We start from the raw sequence: 18,859 nt of genomic DNA on the forward strand, positions 1-18,859 counted from the left end.
GATTAACTAACTAGGATAATTAGAATAACTAGGATGAATTCGGTCGTATGAAGAATTAAGTAATGGTAATGTACAGAACTTAACTCCGTTACTTTTCCTGTCTTCATCTTGTACAACTGTCTATGTGATACTGTCTACATAGTAGGTTACCCAGCCTCGTTCTCCGACGCATGGAATGTCTGATGGGCCAACTGAGCAAAATGGGGAATCACCACTCCACACAGCGAACATTCGACATTCGCCCGACTACTCACTCGCCACAACCCATCGGACTCGTCTTCTTCCTCCCATTCCCCGTCCTCCCAATCTGAAACCACTACACTACCGCTAGGCTGCTGCATTTTTCCTTCGCCCGAAGACTCTTGGCCTTGACCTTGATTGGTATCCCGATCCTTGTCATCCTGCTCTCCCCCCTCATGTTCTGGTTCGCGCACCGTCCAGTCCCGCAGCACAGCCTCTTGCTGACGGAACATCTTCCCTATATCTCGCCCACTGCTCTGCTTCTGGTCCCCAGCACTCTCCACCAGATTAGTGACCGCGATATTCATCAGCTGCAGGTCCCACCCGGCCTTTTCGGGATGCAGTTTGCGGAACATAGTCATCGCATATTCGTGGACGAGTCGCTCGGCGATCGCATCGATATTCTCGTCGACATGGAAGACAAAGCTCGGCAGTGGCGCCGACCGGGAAATGCGATTCCAATTATATGACCGCGCCCCATCTGTCTCTGGCGGGTTCCGTGGCCGAGTTGATAAGCGTAGGGTGCGTGGGTGGGCCAGCCACCGGGGCTGAGGCGCAGTGCTGTCAGTTTTGTCGAGCAGATCGGTCCTCATTCGTCTGATTAAACTCCTTGCCAGTATCTCCAATTCGCGTCGTACGTTTTCGATAGTGTCGAGGCGTCCGCGCCCGTAGGTATCCTCGATACTGATTTGAGTAGGTAGGTCGCGTGCTTCGAGCACGTCTGTATTGTCGACCCCGTGCAAAATGCTCCAGACTTTCATCCCGATTCCCTTGGGTGCACCTGGTCCGCCGAGGGTCTTTTCCAAAGCTGGTGGGCCCATGCCAGGGAATAGGCGGACGTCGCGAACGGTCAGTTTTTCCTCTCCAGTAGTTTGGCCTGTCACCTTGAGCCTTAGCTTCTGGGCCAGCCGTGATCCAATTCCAGGAATTTTTCGAATCTCGTGGGCATCCATAAACTGGGTGACATTGCTGTCTGGGGAGTCGGGGTCGTCTGGTGCCTCGTAAGGGGGCAGCAGTGTCGTTTGATTGTTGGGTTTGCGTACGCTGCCAACCAACTTGGCCAGCAGCTTCGATGTTGACACACCACCCGTAGCCGTGAAGCCCTTCTCATGTTCCATCCGACTCCGTAGATACCCAATAAGATGAGATCCCAAGAGCAACCTCATATCCAGTGATGATATCTCTGGCGATGCCACCGAACCATCTTCCGTGGGCGGATAGGTAGCACCAAGATAACGAGTGGCATCATAAGTAAACCCAACGGTCGGATCCTTCTGATCCAGATGAAAAAATGAAGCCGTCAAGTCATTCGAGTTCAAGAATTGAATATTGTACTCAATCATTTCCGTGACATCCAGCGAGAGTTCATCAAAGCCCAGTCTTTCCACGCGCCCGCCCCAAATGAAGTCGCGCACAAATGAATAAAGATCCTTAGATGCATCGCGAAACTTGGTCAGGTCTTCCCCAAGGACAATCACCACGTCAGGACAGATGCGTTTCGCATCCTTGATAAGCATCAATTTGTGTAGGCCACGCCGTCGTGCTTCGTAATTGCATGTCACCACAATTTGCTTCTGCTGGACGGCCAGGGGCACCGACTTGAGTGCTGGCTGCTCTACCTCAAACACCGAGGCATAGAAACAGTCATAATCCTGTATCGCATGTATTAGCGGCGAAGAGGGTTGAGAAAGGGCGTGCTGGGGTTTGAGAGGTCTACCAGGTGGAGGATGACTCGACGGTCGTGACGCGCCGGTACTGCAGCCATCGACTCTGTGATGACACAGGCTTCTCCATGGATATGAGGGATTTGAGCCTAGGTGCGGTCGGTAGTTGGATATGTATGAAGAAATCCTGACAATTTACAACTACAACCGCAGAGTGGATTTTGCGTTGAGTGATCGCTCTTTGATGGTACGCGTGGCTCACGTGGCTGGAACTGTGGCTGATTGGTCGGTGGCTGTCTATGCATCGCTGGACTTTATCTTGACTTAGAAGGCTCATATTGATAAATTTCACTCAATCAGAGAGGTCCCATCGTATGAAACGAATAACTTTACAATTATCTTCAAAATTAGAACTACAAACCCCAAAATCGGAATCGATCCGGAATACATTGGACAACTCAGTCATCAAAGCGCCAGATACTTCACATCGTCCCACAGCCCAGAGAGGCCAGACTACCGCAAGGGGTTGAGAGCGACCCTCGATCGATCGTTCTCTACGGCCTCAGTGCCGGTGGTATGTTAACGTACCACACGGCCGCACTGAACGAGAAAGTCAAGGGCATTGTGGGCATGACATTCTTGGACCAACGCATCCAACAAGTTCGCGATGAGACAGCGAGGAATCCTTTCATGAGCAGGGTTGGAGTCCTTATGGCCGGACTTAGTGATATCCCGCTGTTGAGATCATTTTCCCTTCCGATGTCGCTCGCGAGCAAGATGTCCACCTTGGTCAACCACCCGGCTGCGTTGAAGGTCTTCATGGCAGATCGGTCTTCTGCGGCTTCTTGGGCTCCGATGCACTTCTTGTCATCGTACTCGTCAAATAGCCAGCCCCTGAGCCTGAGAACTTTGATGTCTGTCCTATTCTCCTGACGCAGCCTGATCGGGATAAATGGACCCCTCTGCATCTCAGTGAACTGGTTTTGTCGCTTGTCAAAAAGGTGTCAGTCAAAACCGTGATTCTTGAAAATGCAGGTAATTATTCTATTGAGGACCCTGGGCTTCAAATAGCCGATGCGATCATTAAATTTCTTCGTGGAATTGAGATCTGAAGTTGTTTTCATCAAACTTGTTTTCATCATTTCTACTTCACTGGTTGACCTCTTATCTTAATAACGGTTAGTCGAAGCTTGGCTACATTTTTATCTTGTATTTTAATGCTAGTTGAATGATATTTATCATTCTCTTCATCACTCCACTCCATAGAGGAAAGAAGCGTAGGAAATAGGAGAACTAAAACGACATTAACCTCGTGAGGTGAAAGCCTCACAAAGTTCAGAGCAGCAGGAACGCCGTTTGAACCAATGTGCCAATCAAGAAGGCCTTAGATATCCCAAATTCAGAGGCTAGAGATGTTTGCGCAAAGCCCAAGAGATCCTGGTAATCCACAGGTTTCATAACAGTATAATGTACGTCCGAGTCAACATGTATACCGTTTGAAGGCATTTGACTGGGATATATGATAGTGATGATCGGGGTAGAGTATAAGAGCATAGTAACAAGTCCAAACAAATCCTGGCAATCGATTAGGAGTTATCATCGATCAAGGTAAGGTTATAATTTGGTGTTGTGCCCGGATTGCAAATGAGGTCGTCTGTGTTGTTAGAAAGTCCACTCAATACTGCATCAGAAGTTAGAAGACTTGGACAAGATTTCAGTGTGCAGGATTTAAGAGAAGCCTTACGCCGTGGGTGAACATCTTAACATCATAACCAAGACATGACTCCAGGTGGATGACGACTATCTCTCCGGCTATCTGGTTGCAAGTCCCGTAAGATCAGTTTCGAATTGTGCAATGCCATTCCGTGCTGCAGTCTGAACAAGCTATGTCATGTCTGCTATGCATTTCGCTGGAAGGATCCCATCTGTTGGGTCTTGGTGAATTGTCGACGTATTGTAGTGCAAAGACGCCGAAGGAAAGAACAAGGCACAGCCTTGTATACTGGTAGGACTGTTCAAAGTGTCGTTCGCTCGTGGCCCAAAGTAGAAACTTCGGGACATTTCAACCGTATCTCGATCATTTGGGTGTGCTACTACCCCCATAACCCAACTCAGTGGCACCGTTTGGTTTTGGACAAATTGTGATGTAAAGACAGCGCTATCCGTGGCAGATGTGCCATTGCCGTTACAAGCTGCGCCAATGCTTGAAGAATTTCGAGTTGGTTCCGGGGGGATTGGCTTCTCAAGAGCGGCACATTGCAGCGCCGATAGCAATATGATCGACATCGTCCCAAAGGATTGAATGGACAGGGGATGTGACATTTTTGGAACAGAAAAAATTAATGAAAGCTGAATATGGACAGGAGAAAGCAATGCTAAATAAGAGTACTTTCAATGGACTTGACAGAACGTGGTGGTTTCAATCTTGGACGTTGCAGTGTCAGACAAGAACGTAGAGAGAAGGAAAATAAACGAAAAAGAATATAGAAGTGACATGATGATAACGAGGGGAGATTATAAGGAATGGCTCATCATGCTATATTTACTCCAATTTAGAATTGGGAGCCGATACATCAATAACAAACACTGGTTCATATTTCACACGTGCGCCCACAGCATCGCCAATTAATATTTTGTTTGACCATTTCAGATGATAATGTGAGATTGAGGAGAATTAGGACTCCATTTTTTCACTCCCATTCAAATCCTTCGTCGCGCGCACCACGAACAATAGCCCTCGCATCCTTAAACCAGACAAACTCAAGCTCCAGGCCATTCCTCTCCAACAACCTCCCCGACGGCTTTTAGCAACAAGACCACAGCTCCTATTATTCAACGAACTACCTCAACGGCAAATATACCATGGCAACCTCAGTCTCCTACAGTGCGGCCAGCCTCTTGCTTGAACCTCTCCCTGATCTCGACATTTCCTCTTCCCGTACGACCAGGCACGCGTTGCACCAGATACACTTCGTTGGAGCCCTCCAACCATGGGCCAACTTTAAGACAGATGTTGCAATTACATACAACAGCCAGGCCTAAAGCCCGCGGGCTTTAGCTTCCAGCTTGACCGGCAATGACCTCACCGGCTCAGTCCGTCTCAGAATCAGAATCTCAAACTAGGATCCTTCAAGGGTGCCCTGCCGCCGTATCAAGGATACCTTAAGGCCCCTGATTTTGTGCTTATGACCTTAGCCAAGGTTGCTAAGGTCCTAGGAGAAGCTAAGTTCCCTGGATAGAAAAGCACTGCCTCGAACACCTCGTCAATGAATTTGAGACAGGTGCCGAAGAAGAAACGTTGAGGCACGCACTAGGTTAGTATAACAAGCTATTAATAGGATAGGATTCTTACTAATATATCCCTATAGGCCAAATTGCGAAGTATATGCTTGAGTCAGATCTGAAATATGCATTCTTAACCACGTACGAGCAAACAATCTTCCTACGGAAGGTAGATATTGGTCGAGTATGGGGACTGGAGTATTCTCCAGTAATTTACCATCATGAAAGAGGAAGCACGTCTTCGGGGGGGAACAGTATCATTTTGTCAGAGTCTTTATCATGTTGGATTGCTAGCCCTCTCAAACGCGGCTTTTGACACAAGCACAGGCATGCGGAACCAGCCTTGGACGCACAGATTATGTGGCTACTTCGAAAGTACATAGTTAATTGTGGAGAAACGTGACTTGGTCGTAAATTCTGCCAGTAAATCTTGCTTAATAATTATGCATTGGAGAATGGCCGCTACGCACCGCCGTAGACGCACAATGCCTATGATAGAGTGATCTCGTTCGCCGTAGCTGTCAAGTACATGATTGTAATGTTTCCTAGCATAGTAGAGCAAAGATCAACGTGAGACTAAACGCAAAATTCTGTTTCCTCCTTAGCTACCATTTCCAGCGTGAAGTATCCTTATCCCAGTCTTTCCATCTGACTGGAGTGTCCGGTAAAGCAAGCTCAAAGGTCGCGATCAGCTCGGCAGGCTCAGCCGAACGTATAGGTTTGCCCTTCATGGTCTTGCTGAAGTGACCGATAAAGTAGCTATATCAATCAGTAAGTGAGTAAGCTAGGATATCATGGTTCACATACAGTTTTTGAGTCTCTCGGTGCCAAACTAGATTTCTTGCTCTGCCCAAGCTCGGGTACCATCCATACTCCTTGATCCTGCTGGAGAATTCATAATAATTAGATTCAGTGATAGAGAGAAAGAGAGAGGGAGAGATTATCGAACTTACTCAAGAGCCTTCAGAAAGGATATACGGATTTGCTCTCTTTCATTGCTTTCAAGACCCCAAAATGGACCGGCGCCGTCTCTATCACCAAGGCGTAGTCCCGGAACAATTTCCCAAACAAGCCATATGATGAAGCCACCTGGAACTAGCCCTGAGGGATCCTGAGTACCAGTCTTGTGTCCGAGGAGCTTTGGTGTGATATTTGAGCGCTTTTCAGTTAGATCGAGCAGAGCGGCTAATTCTTGCGGGGTCCATGCGGTGGCCTGTTGGCCTCTGGTATCCTTGTCATCCATTTCAGTTGTTCGATGGGGAATTTGAATGTAGACTCGCATAAGAGCTTGTGCGGAACGTCGTTGAGGATCACAACATAAAAATTTAGCCGATGCGAAAGAACGGAAGCCATATGCCTTATTTTGCTCCACAGTGGCCTGAGAGTTACGCTCGTCCAGATTCTTGAGGATCCTGTAATGGACGAGAGTGGTCATACCTGATGGTCATACTCATTCAGCTTCTCAAGGATTTTCCATGCGCAAGGGAAGGGTTTATCAAGGATGATGATAGTTCCAGGATCGGCGCCCTTGCGGAACCAGGGCATGGAGGATGTCATCGGAGCTGCGTTGGATTGGTGCTGTGGGTGTGGGAGTGGGAGAAAGTCGATTGGAAGGTAGATCAAAGCCTGAAGTAAAGGGTGAGGCTCGTATGTGGGTCATATGTGGGTCATAGTTATGTAGACCAAGACGGTCAGGATCCAGAGGCGGTCAGTTATGTCATGTGACTAGCACTAGATAAAGGTCAGGCAGAACTTCCAGCTAACTACATACTGTAGTTGTGACTCTAATTACCCCACAATTCAAATGAATACAACAAAATTAGCACATATCCACAAGATGAGCATATCCTTTTTCGATCAGGACGGAATCGACATTCTGGCGACGATCCACGCGAATTACGAAGGCGATCACTTCGTATTGCACGGAGAAAGGTTTACAGTGTGGGTGGCATCAAGTGGGGGCGCAGATCGATCAACTCCCTGGAGTGGATTTTGCGTTATCGCTCAAGATAGAAGATTGATTTTACGAGGTCAAGAGTGTAGGAACAACAATATCCCTCTCTCATCATCGTGTCGTATGAAACTTGAGGATTATCGTAAGCGAGCAACACGATGCTCGGGCTTGGGGGCTTCTGAAATACGGGGTGGATCCCGACCAGAGTTGAGGGACCGTTTGAATCTCCCATGGACGGTCATAATAGTTGGGGAGGTGGAGATTATCCTCTTGATCGAATACGGGGCAGCTGTGTGTTATCCGATGGGAGTATCAAATGTATCAAAACTGAAAGTTGAATTAAATGGGTTATATATTCTCAAAGCATGGGCTGAATTTATTGGTGGGACTCCTGTTTTGTTAGATGGTGTGTGGAGTGTTGCGGAAGTTCAAGGAGATGGACGAGAGAAGTATTGCGCACGGACTGCCGTTTGGGCACGTGTGGAGTGTTGGAGTTGGACTGTGTAGTTGAGGTGAGGAGATGCGAGGGCGAAAACTGAACCAAGTTTATTGTGGAAGATGAGGAAATACGATGAAAGGAGACGGAAATAGTTTGCTGGCGAGAGACTTGGTTGAAGGAGTCCATACTTAGTTGTAGGCTGGGCAAACCATGGTTGGTCCCGTCGGCCAACGTTCTAGAATTCTAGAACAAAACCAAATATTATCAACTTCCACAGACAAGAACTATATGACAGGAAGACCACACTTGAAAGTAGAGAGCATCTACTACTAACCTCATGATTGAGTCCATCGGCTATATGAACAGAGACAAAAAAACTCTTCAAGTAACAACATCCCCGACGTGTTCAGAAAAATCACGTCGGCCTCGGCCATTCGATGAACGGGGCCCACTTGGTGTCGGGATCTCTTGGGATCTTTTTATAGAACTGCCTATGAGAGATCAGGAATGGCCACCAGGATGACTAACTACAGTAGGAATCGTCTTTCTTCGTATACGATGGTCGGTGTCAATGATAATGTTAGCGTGGTACTTCCACCCCTACTTCATGACTAATATTCTGCCACCCTTTTATTACGACTTCACGTAATTAAACCACTATAATACAATATATTACCGCCTAGTAAGGTGTATGGCCCCCCTGCGCGTCGATAACAGCCTGGCAGCGCTTCTGCATCAGATCAATCTGCTGGTCTAAAAAGCTTGTAGGAATCGCATCCCAAGCAGCTCGCACAGCCTCGCGTAGCTGATCATAAGATAGCTTACGATCATAGTCTTTCAAATATCGATCACCGATCCAATCTTTTATCCAATCCCAAACCTTCTCAATTGGATTAAGATCTGGCGAATACGGTGGCCAGTCGATAGGGTATATCCCACGATCGTGAAGCTCCTCAATAGTTAAGAGATTTCGATGAGATGGTGCGCCGTCTTGCATTACAATTAGATGTTGATCTAAATGATTGCGAGCCAGCGAAACCATACCGTCGATAAGAGGCACAATTCGCTCTGTATATCGAGCAGCAGTAATAGTGCCCCATTCCTTCTCCCAAAATAGACAAGGGCCTTTCTTATTATTATAGAATGAGCCCCAAAACATCCAGCCAGGTGCACGAGAAATTCGCTCTCGTACACAAGTATCATCAAATTCCTCACCAGCCCGACGCGTAACATAGATCCGTCGATGATAGACCGATGTAACCCAGGTCTCATCAGTCCATAATATCTTTTCCCACTGCTCACGCGTCCAATTAACGTGCTCTAGCGCCCAGATTAGACGCAGTGCTCGTGTACGGTCGGACAACGGAGGCTTTCGAAGGGCCTTACATCGATGATATCCACGTCTAGCTAAGGCCCTTCGTAAGGTGACAGAACTAATAGGGAGTTGTAGTTCTTCTATAACCCTAGAGTACGGCATCCGTCGTGTCTCTTTCGAAGATGAGATAAACTCGATTATCTCATCAAGCTGTTCTTCTGATAGCTTTCGACCTCGGCCAGGGGCCTTACGTGGTGTAGGCCTCTCATCAGTGCAAGCCTTTTGGACCTGACGCTGGGTAATGCCCAGTTTTGATGCAATTTGGCTATAGGTAAGCCCCTGAGCGCGCAGTGTACGCGCTGCGATGCGCTGATCACGACTAGCTTTATGGCTAGGGGTATGAGGGGCCTGGGGGGCCTGGGGGGTATGATCGGATCTTTCGTGATTAGTCTCCATGGTAGGTAGGTAGGTAGGTAGGTAGGAAGGTAGGTGGCTAGGTGGCTAGGTGGAAGGGTTTGAAACATATGGTATTGCCCTAATCCCTATTCGGAAGGCGGTTGGAGAGGGTATTAGTCATGAAGAAGGGGTGAAAGTACCACGCTAACATTATCATTGACACCGACCATCGTACAATCCTTCAAAGCTGTAGAATAGAATGATAGCAGATGGTGGAGATCAGTTATTGGTTTGCCTAGTTCCTATTCCCGTATTCTGGAGGAAATAGGATTGCCTACAGACCCCATGGCTGGCCCCACGATCGTCAAATCTCCAATTTATCTCTCATCGATCACTTGTTGTTACACCTGGCCTGTTTAAGTTTATTTTAGAACGGGCAAAACAGGCCAGGGTCGAGGCCGATCCCCATCTCCGACCGGGCTGGTGGTGGCGTCAATAGTTTGCCTGTCCACCCATCCACATGCCCAGAACAGAAGGAAAAACAAAAAATTCTGTTTTCTCCAGATCTCGAGATTGTTAAATAAGAGTAGATCGAGAATCCCAGATTTAATTTGAGATTGATGGATGATTTTGCTATCTCCTGCAGTATACTACCTCAGTAGTATACTTCCATAATAATAATCTGCGGCAGTGACGTTCCGATCACCTCGTCACATTTGCAAGCGCCAACTATTCTTAGCGCAAACTCCCCACCACTTGACACACTCCAACACTCAAGAGGGGCCCTCGCAGAGAAGATCTCTATCTCTCTTTTTTGAAGCCTTTTCCCCCACGTCATGCTCTATGACACACCTCTACACTTCTTCATCTGACAACTATCCTCACCCACCACCACCTTCATGTTCGACAACAATGTCCTGTCTTTCGTCGCCTCCAGGTGACCACCGATCCATCACCTCCAGACCCAAACTCACCCTACAAACCACCTCCCTTCCACGAACTTTCGGCAGTTCCACCACCGGCCTCTCTCTCTCCTTCGCAGCCGGAACCGCATCGCCGACCGTTCGAAACACATTTAAGAACGCTTACGATGTCGCCTCCCCCGCCTCCGCGACAAGTTCGCCTTCCTCGAAGGCCCCTCCCAGCCTTCGATTCAACAGCAACAAGCCCATCTCTCCTTACGTCCACCATGCGAACAACAACCCCAACTCTTTCAGCTACCGAAGCCCATACCAACTCCCACTAGGCGTACGCAGCATCCTACGCAACTCCCCGCTTGAATCAACCTCGCGGCGTCGCTCTGGATCCATCTCCGCAGGCACCAGCGGGCCCGGCGGCGCAGGCGCACGCCGGGTTTTCTTCCCCGCCAAGAAGCAAGTCAGCTACCGGAATCCACTCGAGGAGGAGATCCGCACCGAGCGCTACACGGCGCAGCACCTAGACCTGTTCCAAGAAGAGGAGACCATCGAGGCTGTGCACGGCAAGGCAGACCCCATCGCAGAAGAACCAAACCCCGAATCTGCCGAGGACGACGACTCTGATTCAGCCAGTTTGCTGTCTCTTTCCGAGACGAGCAGTGCCTCGAGCGACGAGGTGAGCCCGAATGATGGCGTCGCCAATACTCCGCTGTCCAAGACAGAGCGCAAAAAGCGACGCACCATGCGCGCTGAGCGACAAGTCCGAGCCGTCGCACTCCTCGACGGCTTCGACACAGATCCCTACGCCTCGTCTACACCACAGACTCCCCGCCAGGGTCGACTCAAACGGCGGCGCGAGTGGAGGTGGACGCTAGGCCCTATCAGCGCCAGCTCTGACGATGTTCATCCCGAGGTACCGATGCAAATACTTGCGCCTCAGCCGGTTGATCCCCCGCCTGACAAGCCACCTGGCAAATGACTATATGGCTGGCACTGGCAAATCCTACCATGTTGCATATTTCTTGCTCTTGTTTGCATAATGGCGACGCATATATACTATTCTGTTTGACGAATCATGTTTTCCATCACATATAGAGGCGCTGGTGGCTTTTTGCTTGTGGATTAGTCCTGTTTTTGGGAGACATCGCATACTACTACATACTACTTCTTTTATTGAGACCAAGGTACACCTTGGTACATTCTCTTCTTGAATATAATATATTTTCTCTTATTCACCTGCCGGTCTGTTTCTAACTTACCATTGCCTATCTGTAGCTAGACCATATGAAAGTAAAGCCGATCGTCCGGCGAGTATTAGAGTAAAAGCCAAGCGCCGTGGCTGTTAGAACCCCAGAAATATCGCGACATGGCAATCAAGGCCAAACAGCCATCATCGCGGGAAGATGTGCGACAGGGTGCATAAGTGGTCTTGGCAGGTGATGGAGGATGCAGATAATTATGCAGCTTGCAGTTCGGCTAGTTAACTAACTTGGGTAGTTAACATTTCCTAGTTGTTTGCTACTAAGAGGATCAATGGACGCCATTTGTAAAGGGTGGTTTGTCTCGCTGGAAGAGTATACCAACAAACAACTCGCAGAGTATCGATATGAGAATATCATGACACGTAGGACACGATAGATCAATTGGTTGCCTATTATGTTCCCAACCACCTTCTATTGTCCTCCTCTTAGAGTCATCATCTCTATCGCTGACTAACTCCATCATGGCAGGACTTAATTAACAGCATGCTCCAGGGTGGAATACTATATGCCCTCATGATACTGAACCCTTCACGGAAACCGAGATGACACTGTTTCTCTATGATGTGATGTATCTCGTCCGATAAGGCAGAAGCCCTAATCTTCAGGCCCTAATTTCCTATTCTGGACGTTGATTGATGATCGACGGACCAACCTTCACGCGTCGGGACGCGCCAGCGTTGGCCTTTCAACACATAGTTGAGCCCCTGACTTTTTGCTCAGCATTGGATCCATCACACCGGCTTCAAGTCAATCCGGTCATTATTCCTCATCATGGTCAACATTCAGGATCTCCCAGTGGAGCTTCTGAGCCGCATCATCTTCTTTGTTGCCCCTCTAAGGGGTCCTCTCCCGCCGGACTTTTTCAAAATACCCGCTCAGAAGCATGATAATGATGCCAATGCCAATGCCAATGGAGATGATGTCAGTAAACTCAACAAAGACACGGACGGTATCAATAACAAGAATGAGAAGGGTCCGCTCGGCGTAGGGTTTAGTACCCACTACAGGGATCTGCGGAACCTCTGTCTAGTCTCTCGCCGGTTTCGAGATGTGGCCCAACCTTCCCTGTTCTATAATTTTGAGGAACAGGGACTACGTGGCTACCTTAACGAGACCATATGTTTCGCTCGAGCTCTATATCTCCGCCCGGAGCTTGGAGAGCACGTCCGCGAGCTTGACGTCATGTATCCCCTGGACGAGGAGCGACCCATACCCCCTTCTGAGAAGGACTCTGCGCTCCTCATAAACGCAATCAAGGAGCTTCAATTGGGTGATAAGGAGGAAGCCTGGCTCTCCGGGTTCAAGGAGCTCGATCTCAGCGTCCTTACAGCGCTTCTGGTCAACAGGTGTCCCTATGTCCGTGGAATGTTCATTCCGGCAGCCTACGTTAACATGGGACCGCTTGATGATCTCTTCGACCGCAATCCATCATTGCTATCCGAGCTTCAATCGGTCACGTTTGAAGGCGAAGACACTTTCCTCGGTGTTAGCATTGCACCTTACCAGAGACTCTTCACACTCCCCAATCTCAAAGAGGTCATCCTTGAATACTCCGCTCTTGATGACGCCGCCTTCCCAAACGCCTGGACACCTGGTACAGTCACGGCGGAGAAAATAAGCTTCCGCCGGAGCCATTTAGATGCCGGTAGCTTGAAAAAATTCATGCAAGCCTGTAAAAAACTCATATCCTTCTCATACAAGAACTTCCATGTCGATGACGAAGAAGATGACGCATACGCGTTTATTAAGCCCGAGTTCAACGCTCCGCAGCTCTACGACGCCATCCTTCCGCACAAGGATACCCTTCAGAATCTTTCGCTGACATTCGCCTATGATCCCTGGGACCTGGAGAATCTCGAAGAACATCTTTCTCGCCGCGGCAAGCTTGGCTCATTCCGTGACTTTTCCGCGCTAGAAACCGTCTACATTGCGCATGCTCTATTGCCAGCGCATCCCGAATTCCCACCTTCTCTCAAAAAGCTGCACGTCGCAGATTGCGAGTCGTCCATCCGCGACATGGTTGGCCGTATTGCACAGGACTGTAAAAAGGGCCTGTATCCGAATTTGACCGAGTTCAAGGTCCTCGCCCCAGACATTACCCAGCCTGTCAAACTTCCCGGCCAAATTGTTCCGGAAGGCAAGACACCCGAGGAATGCTTCATCAGCCTAAGGGATCTATTCAAGGAGACCAAAGTAGACTTCCTGATCGTGCCGTTCCAAATGTGGGACTTGAGAAATCTCATGGACTACGATGACTATGAGGACGAGGACATAGACTTTGAGGACGATTTAGACTTGCACGAATTCGGGCATCAATTTGCGGCAGGGTATGGGCCGCCACCGGCACATATTCTTGATACTTTGGCACGGGCTTTGGGGCATCCTGCGCCTGGGTATGAGAGTGATCGGTCTTGGGTGACGGAGGAGGAGGAGGAGGAGGAGGATGATAACTAGTGGGCAAAACAGGGCATGGATTTCATTCCTGTTCTTCTTTTGTTTTTCTTCAAGCCTATCTATGTTCCTAATATTATCATGACTTTACGAGATTACGCTGTTTTATTTTCGAACTTGAGCAGGTCATGCGAGGACGGTCCACGCTAGGATGGACTGTCGAGTCAGAGAGCCGAATCAAGAGCCTGCTGCGATACAACTACGCTGGAGGGACCTTGACATCTCGGCATCCACTTGACTGCTGTTGGAATGGATTGTTGGATACCGTTGCTCAGTTGGAGTGAAAGACTCAGGCTAAGTATTACCTTTAATTTTCCTTCAATTTTGTTAAGGACAATGGCCTCCGCAGAACCAATTTCGTGTTCGATAGGATTGAAAAAAAAACAGGAAGCCACCTTTCATGAAAAGGATGCTTAACGCGAGAGAGGCTCAACCGGATGCCGATGAATATACATGTAGACCGGACAGGAATCTGGAAACCGTGGCTCAATCACGGCAGAATTACAGGTTGATTCTATAACCTAGTCATCAAATTCCTTTTTTGAATGAAATTTCAATACTTCGAAATTGGCTAATCTCGACATTATAAAATGCCTAGACCTCAGGCCTTTCCTGGGGCGGCGGTCAAAGCCCTCAATTATAGGCCAAATTAGGAAACACCTACCGACCGGATTTCCTATGCCACGTCTTGGCTTTCCCCATCCGGATTGGTGGTCAGATTCTCGCCGCTTTTGCTCACTGACTAGATCTGAGCACGTCTCTGAGCGCCCTGATCTGATCAGCTCACTGAGCAGGTCTGATGAGTTTACAAAAGGGGCTGGTTCAGTTTTTGCAGCCGGTTTGAGTTCTTGCTTTCCGCCTGTCATCCCCTTCTTACCTTTTCCTACAATATCCAAACGGCACATATAGGATGAGTTGACAACTTCCTCTTTCCTCAAGCTCATCACAGAAGAACATGGTGCTACCCCCAAACTTCCAAGTAATTGGGATTGCTTCTTAAGTGCGTAGAGGCGTTGCTAACTGGTCATGCTTCCAGCTTTTTCTGAAAATCTTTGCCAATTTATGCTATCGGTGAAAAGAGAATCGGGCATTTAATATTTTGAGCATTAAATTGTTGGATACTTACTTCCTTTGAGCTTGGGGGTTGAGCAGGGTGAATGATTTTGCTACAAAGAACTTAACTTGTTGTCATCATATTGGCACCTCTAAGTAAAATCCTACGCAACTGGCAAAAGTGGAACTCTAATCCCCTTCAAAGGCTCGTCTTTCTCTATCACGAATGTTCTGCTTTATAAGCGCCGGCCAATTCTATATCCAGAAGATCCTTTTGACCGTTTCTTGGTCAACCCCGGTTTCAAATTCGCTATATGCAAATTCGCGAAACCCTGAGCAGTACAGCGCCGCCTTGGTCATAAACAAAGCGAGACTGATTAACTAAGCCTGGTATCTATGTTTTGTGACCCTAAGAAAATCGTCGAGACCACGAGTCCGATCAAAGGGAGAAATCGCTGCGCATCGTTGGTCCAATCGGCTCATCTCTTCCATGTCAAGACGGCGTGAACAAAGTGCCTTGGATGAAGAATATGGATTTGATTGTGCGCGCCGAGTGTACTTTCTGTCAATGTTCGGACCCAGGTATACACCTGATGAAGTCGAATTCTTTGTGAGATATGAGGCTTGACCAAGTCTCGTAATCTGATAAGGTATTCCATATTGATTATGTGGCATAAGACATCCTTTTGATCATCCGAAAGTATCTACAAAGCGGCGGGTTGAAGCATGTTGCAGTAAGTGGAGGGGGCGTGAAAACTTGCAGCAAAGTTTGTAAGGCTTAAATTGGCCAGCAATTGCTCCTTGTACACAATCACCACGCTCAGCTACGTAGTACCTCAACATCCTGTATGGCGTTGTTAAAATCTGGGGGGTAAAAAATCCATATCACCTGGAGACGACTATGTTGCATACCTTCGACCAGCTTGCGTTAGCGCACTAGTTCGTACTCGGTCGTGTGCCCTTGGTTGATCATAGCAAATAGGCAAGCACATACCAAGAGGAGTCGTGAGATGCACCAGCACCTGCTCAATAACTGCTGTAGTGATAGATTATCAATACCACGTGATTCTTCAACCTCCATCCCTCTCTTAGCATAACCAAACAAGCCTTGAACGGGCAAGGCAAGGGCTGGGGGCCAATCCTCGATACCCACTCATAAAATGGTCGTTCCTGACAACTACTTCTTGCCGCTTGTGAAGGCTGAGATTTTACAACAATACTTCCTGCCGGAACGAGTTATGCTATTTGCGCATCACCCGACAAAAACTAGCGGGTCGATCTCGTGTATGAGCCTTGGATGACAGCAGATTCTTTCCGAACTGAAGACGTGCCTTGCTGTTTGGTTCGAATCTTGTCAGAACTCTTTATGTTTTTTTTGTCCTACTTATGACGACGCGCGTTGGTACTCAAAGATGAAGGGTATTCTACTGCTCAGCCTAGCTGCCTCGGTGCAAGCTGGTGACTCTTTGCTATGCGCATTCGGGCTCTATCACCAATGGTTCTCGCAGCTCCACTCTTAGTGACAATGCTATTCATGCGGCTATTACTGCAAGTTGCAAGGAATACGCTTTCCAGTCTGGAGATACCTATTCGAGTATTGGCAAGTTGACAGGGACCACATGGGCGCAGCTGATCTCGTGGAACTCGGACATCAACAGGAATGCTCGTACGTGATCGCAGTACCTGTGACGATCTGGACGAGAATGAGAGGACCTTTGTATGGGGGTTTGACGATGGGAACAAATATGGCCAAATCGGGATGATAAGAGAAGGTGTTTCTTATCGAGAGACATGACAAACACCTCCCACTGGATAGACTTCTCTTCCTTTCCTCTCCCAGTCTTGACTCTCTCGTCAAATGGTACAAGTTGATCCACGATCTCTTCCTGGCTGTAACAGTACCGCTAATAGCGGGGGGACTTGCTTACGGCCCACTGGACCATCAGATAGGAATATGGCACACGGGGGCCGAGAAGAGGAACGGGTTGGAATAGTGAATCATGACTACAGTAACTGGAGCATTCCAGGCGTAAATCCGCACGACGGCATGCTCGCAAGAACAGCCCTGTCGAACTTGGAGGGAAACATGAGAAACACGAGACACGCTCTTCATTATTGATCACAGAGATTCGTAAAGCAGAAATTTCATACGATTCACTAAAGTGAACGTGTAATTACATCAGGAAGAATAAATGAATCGTTTTTCTGTGTCTAGCTACGCGGTCAGGTCTACTACTCTCTAACTGAAGTAGTTATATGCGCTATTTATACTGGCCCTAGGCATGAGTGAATATGAAGGTCTATAATTTTTGGTCGTTTTGGTTGCTTGATTAGCGCGCATCGGCGTGTGCCCTTTTCAGGTTCTGTTAGTTCATGTTGTCACTGATTTTCGAATTAAAGGTACATTGACCTCGCACTCAACCCATGCCATACGAAAGACACCCAGCCCTAGTAGATAGATAGTTAGGAAGGCCAGGTAGTCGACGCTTCATACTAATTATTCGGCGCCTCGTACTGTAGGGGCCAATTATTCCGAAATCAGTTTCGTGTAAAGTGCTCTATGACGGTAAATGCCCAGAATGAAATCTGCGGTTATAGGTTTAGTTCTGATATATGATATAGTTTACGCTTAAACAACTCGTTCGAGCTAGCTATAAGTCGCGATATTCAGTGAAAATTGCGATACAGAGACCTCTGAAGAAGACCTGGGAGTGATTCCCCTGCATTAGAAGCCATAAATCAGTAGAGCTAGAATAGTTAGGCAGAACCTAGAATAGAGAGGCTGGCAAATAGGAGTACAGAAATTGTGCCACCTAGAGTTTCAGATGTCAGATCTGGTAATCACTTCAAAATTACGCGGCGGTGCAGATACTGTTTTTGGTTTAGCCTCGGGGACTGGAGATACCGAAAAATCCTTGCAATGCCAGCTTGGGTGGAACGGGGCCCCAAAGTTCACGTTCAAAGCCGACCCCGATTAGACGGTCAAACCCTACTAAACTCAGACCCCAGATCTGTCTGCCGGGGAAGCGATTCATGACTCAGAGGGAGCCACTGAGATGAGCTGTCCCGCCTTATTGCTATGAACTAGATTCCGCAACTCCGCGATGCAGAAGCAACCTTATTTGGCTTACCAGCTGCCGATCAACAATTTACAGAGAATATCCTGCAGAGAAAACGCTCAGACCGCAGACATCTGAAGATTCAGGTTTCACATATCCCGGCTGTCCACAACCGTTTCCATACACACTTCGAGTAGACCGGGTAATTACACGTTCTGGTTTTCACGCCTGTGCCGCTCAACAAAGTAATACACGTATTAAAACGCCAGAAGTTGGGCTATACCATCGTTGGTAACCGTTGGTACACCATAGGTATATCTTGGATTTGACTTCTGAGTTCTTTCGGGCCAAGACAACCATCGGTGTCCAGGCAGACTTGGGATGGAACCTTACACATCTGTTATTTCACTGCGATATTGGAACTATTTACATCGGAACTGATACGATGACTGGCAACCTGGACCATACAATATGTGGCAGGTCGTAACATTCGGTTCGATAAAGCGTGCTTTGATTCCAGCGAAATACTTGGTTTCGACGCTGCTCTTCTGGGAAGTGCGCGATTCTCGGATTTGAATTCATTATTGCTAGTCCAAGCACAATATGGGCTTCCTCGCGAGACATTCAAAAGTTAGGGGTCTTTCGATGAAATTAACCAAACCCATATCTATCAACTGTCATTACCAAAACTATAGCGTATAATGGACTTACTGCTGGTACGCCGTTGAAGAACCGAAGCATCAAACAAGGATGTTGTTCACGATCTCTAATGTTTAATGGGCATTATATCACACAGAGCTAAATTTCTGAGCTTCTTGCGGTAGAAT

General features: G+C 47.9%; 5 protein-coding genes across 5 annotated transcripts; 3 read left to right on the top strand and 2 right to left on the bottom strand.

The window, feature by feature from the left end:
• Window positions 1–146: 146 nt before the first annotated feature.
• On the bottom strand, window positions 147–2,005 carry N7473_002530 (putative DNA polymerase iota; the record flags this gene model as incomplete). The annotated part of the gene is made up of 2 exons (XM_057148470.1): window positions 147–1,892; window positions 1,958–2,005. 2 exons carry the CDS (start codon window positions 2,003–2,005, stop codon window positions 147–149), a joined length of 1,794 nt encoding a protein of 597 aa, XP_057012124.1.
• Window positions 2,006–2,076: 71 nt separating this feature from the next.
• Window positions 2,077–2,837, top strand: N7473_002531 (uncharacterized protein; the record flags this gene model as incomplete). Its single annotated transcript, XM_057148471.1, has 2 exons — window positions 2,077–2,151; window positions 2,316–2,837. The coding sequence occupies 2 exons, from the start codon at window positions 2,077–2,079 to the stop codon at window positions 2,835–2,837; spliced, it is 597 nt and encodes a 198-aa protein (XP_057012125.1).
• A 2,816-nt stretch (window positions 2,838–5,653) lies between these two features.
• On the bottom strand, window positions 5,654–6,896 carry N7473_002532 (uncharacterized protein). The gene is made up of 3 exons (XM_057148472.1): window positions 6,140–6,896; window positions 5,994–6,071; window positions 5,654–5,945 (listed from the first exon to the last, which is right to left on the bottom strand). Exons 1-3 carry the CDS (start codon window positions 6,619–6,621, stop codon window positions 5,792–5,794), a joined length of 714 nt encoding a protein of 237 aa, XP_057012126.1. The 5' UTR covers window positions 6,622–6,896; the 3' UTR covers window positions 5,654–5,791.
• A 3,306-nt stretch (window positions 6,897–10,202) lies between these two features.
• N7473_002533 (uncharacterized protein) lies at window positions 10,203–11,186 on the top strand (the record flags this gene model as incomplete). Its single annotated transcript, XM_057148473.1, has 1 exon — window positions 10,203–11,186. One exon carries the CDS (start codon window positions 10,203–10,205, stop codon window positions 11,184–11,186), a length of 984 nt encoding a protein of 327 aa, XP_057012127.1.
• Window positions 11,187–12,240: 1,054 nt separating this feature from the next.
• Window positions 12,241–13,923, top strand: N7473_002534 (uncharacterized protein; the record flags this gene model as incomplete). The annotated part of the gene is made up of 1 exon (XM_057148474.1): window positions 12,241–13,923. The coding sequence occupies one exon, from the start codon at window positions 12,241–12,243 to the stop codon at window positions 13,921–13,923; it is 1,683 nt and encodes a 560-aa protein (XP_057012128.1).
• Window positions 13,924–18,859: the final 4,936 nt, after the last annotated feature.

This window comes from Penicillium subrubescens, assembly GCF_028828155.1.
Source record: "Penicillium subrubescens strain IBT 31985 chromosome Unknown utg000002l_segment0_segment0, whole genome shotgun sequence".
Lineage (NCBI taxonomy): Eukaryota > Fungi > Ascomycota > Eurotiomycetes > Eurotiales > Aspergillaceae > Penicillium > Penicillium subrubescens.

Coding starts and splice junctions, on each gene's coding strand:
- N7473_002532 (XM_057148472.1), bottom strand. CDS start 6,621: ATGACCACTCTCGTCCATTACAGGATCCTCAAGAATCTGGACGAGCGT. Junction 6,072..6,139: donor TCCTTTCTGAAGGCTCTTGA/GTAAGTTCGATA, acceptor TGAATTCTCCAG/CAGGATCAAGGAGTATGGAT. Junction 5,946..5,993: donor CACCGAGAGACTCAAAAACT/GTATGTGAACCA, acceptor TGATTGATATAG/CTACTTTATCGGTCACTTCA.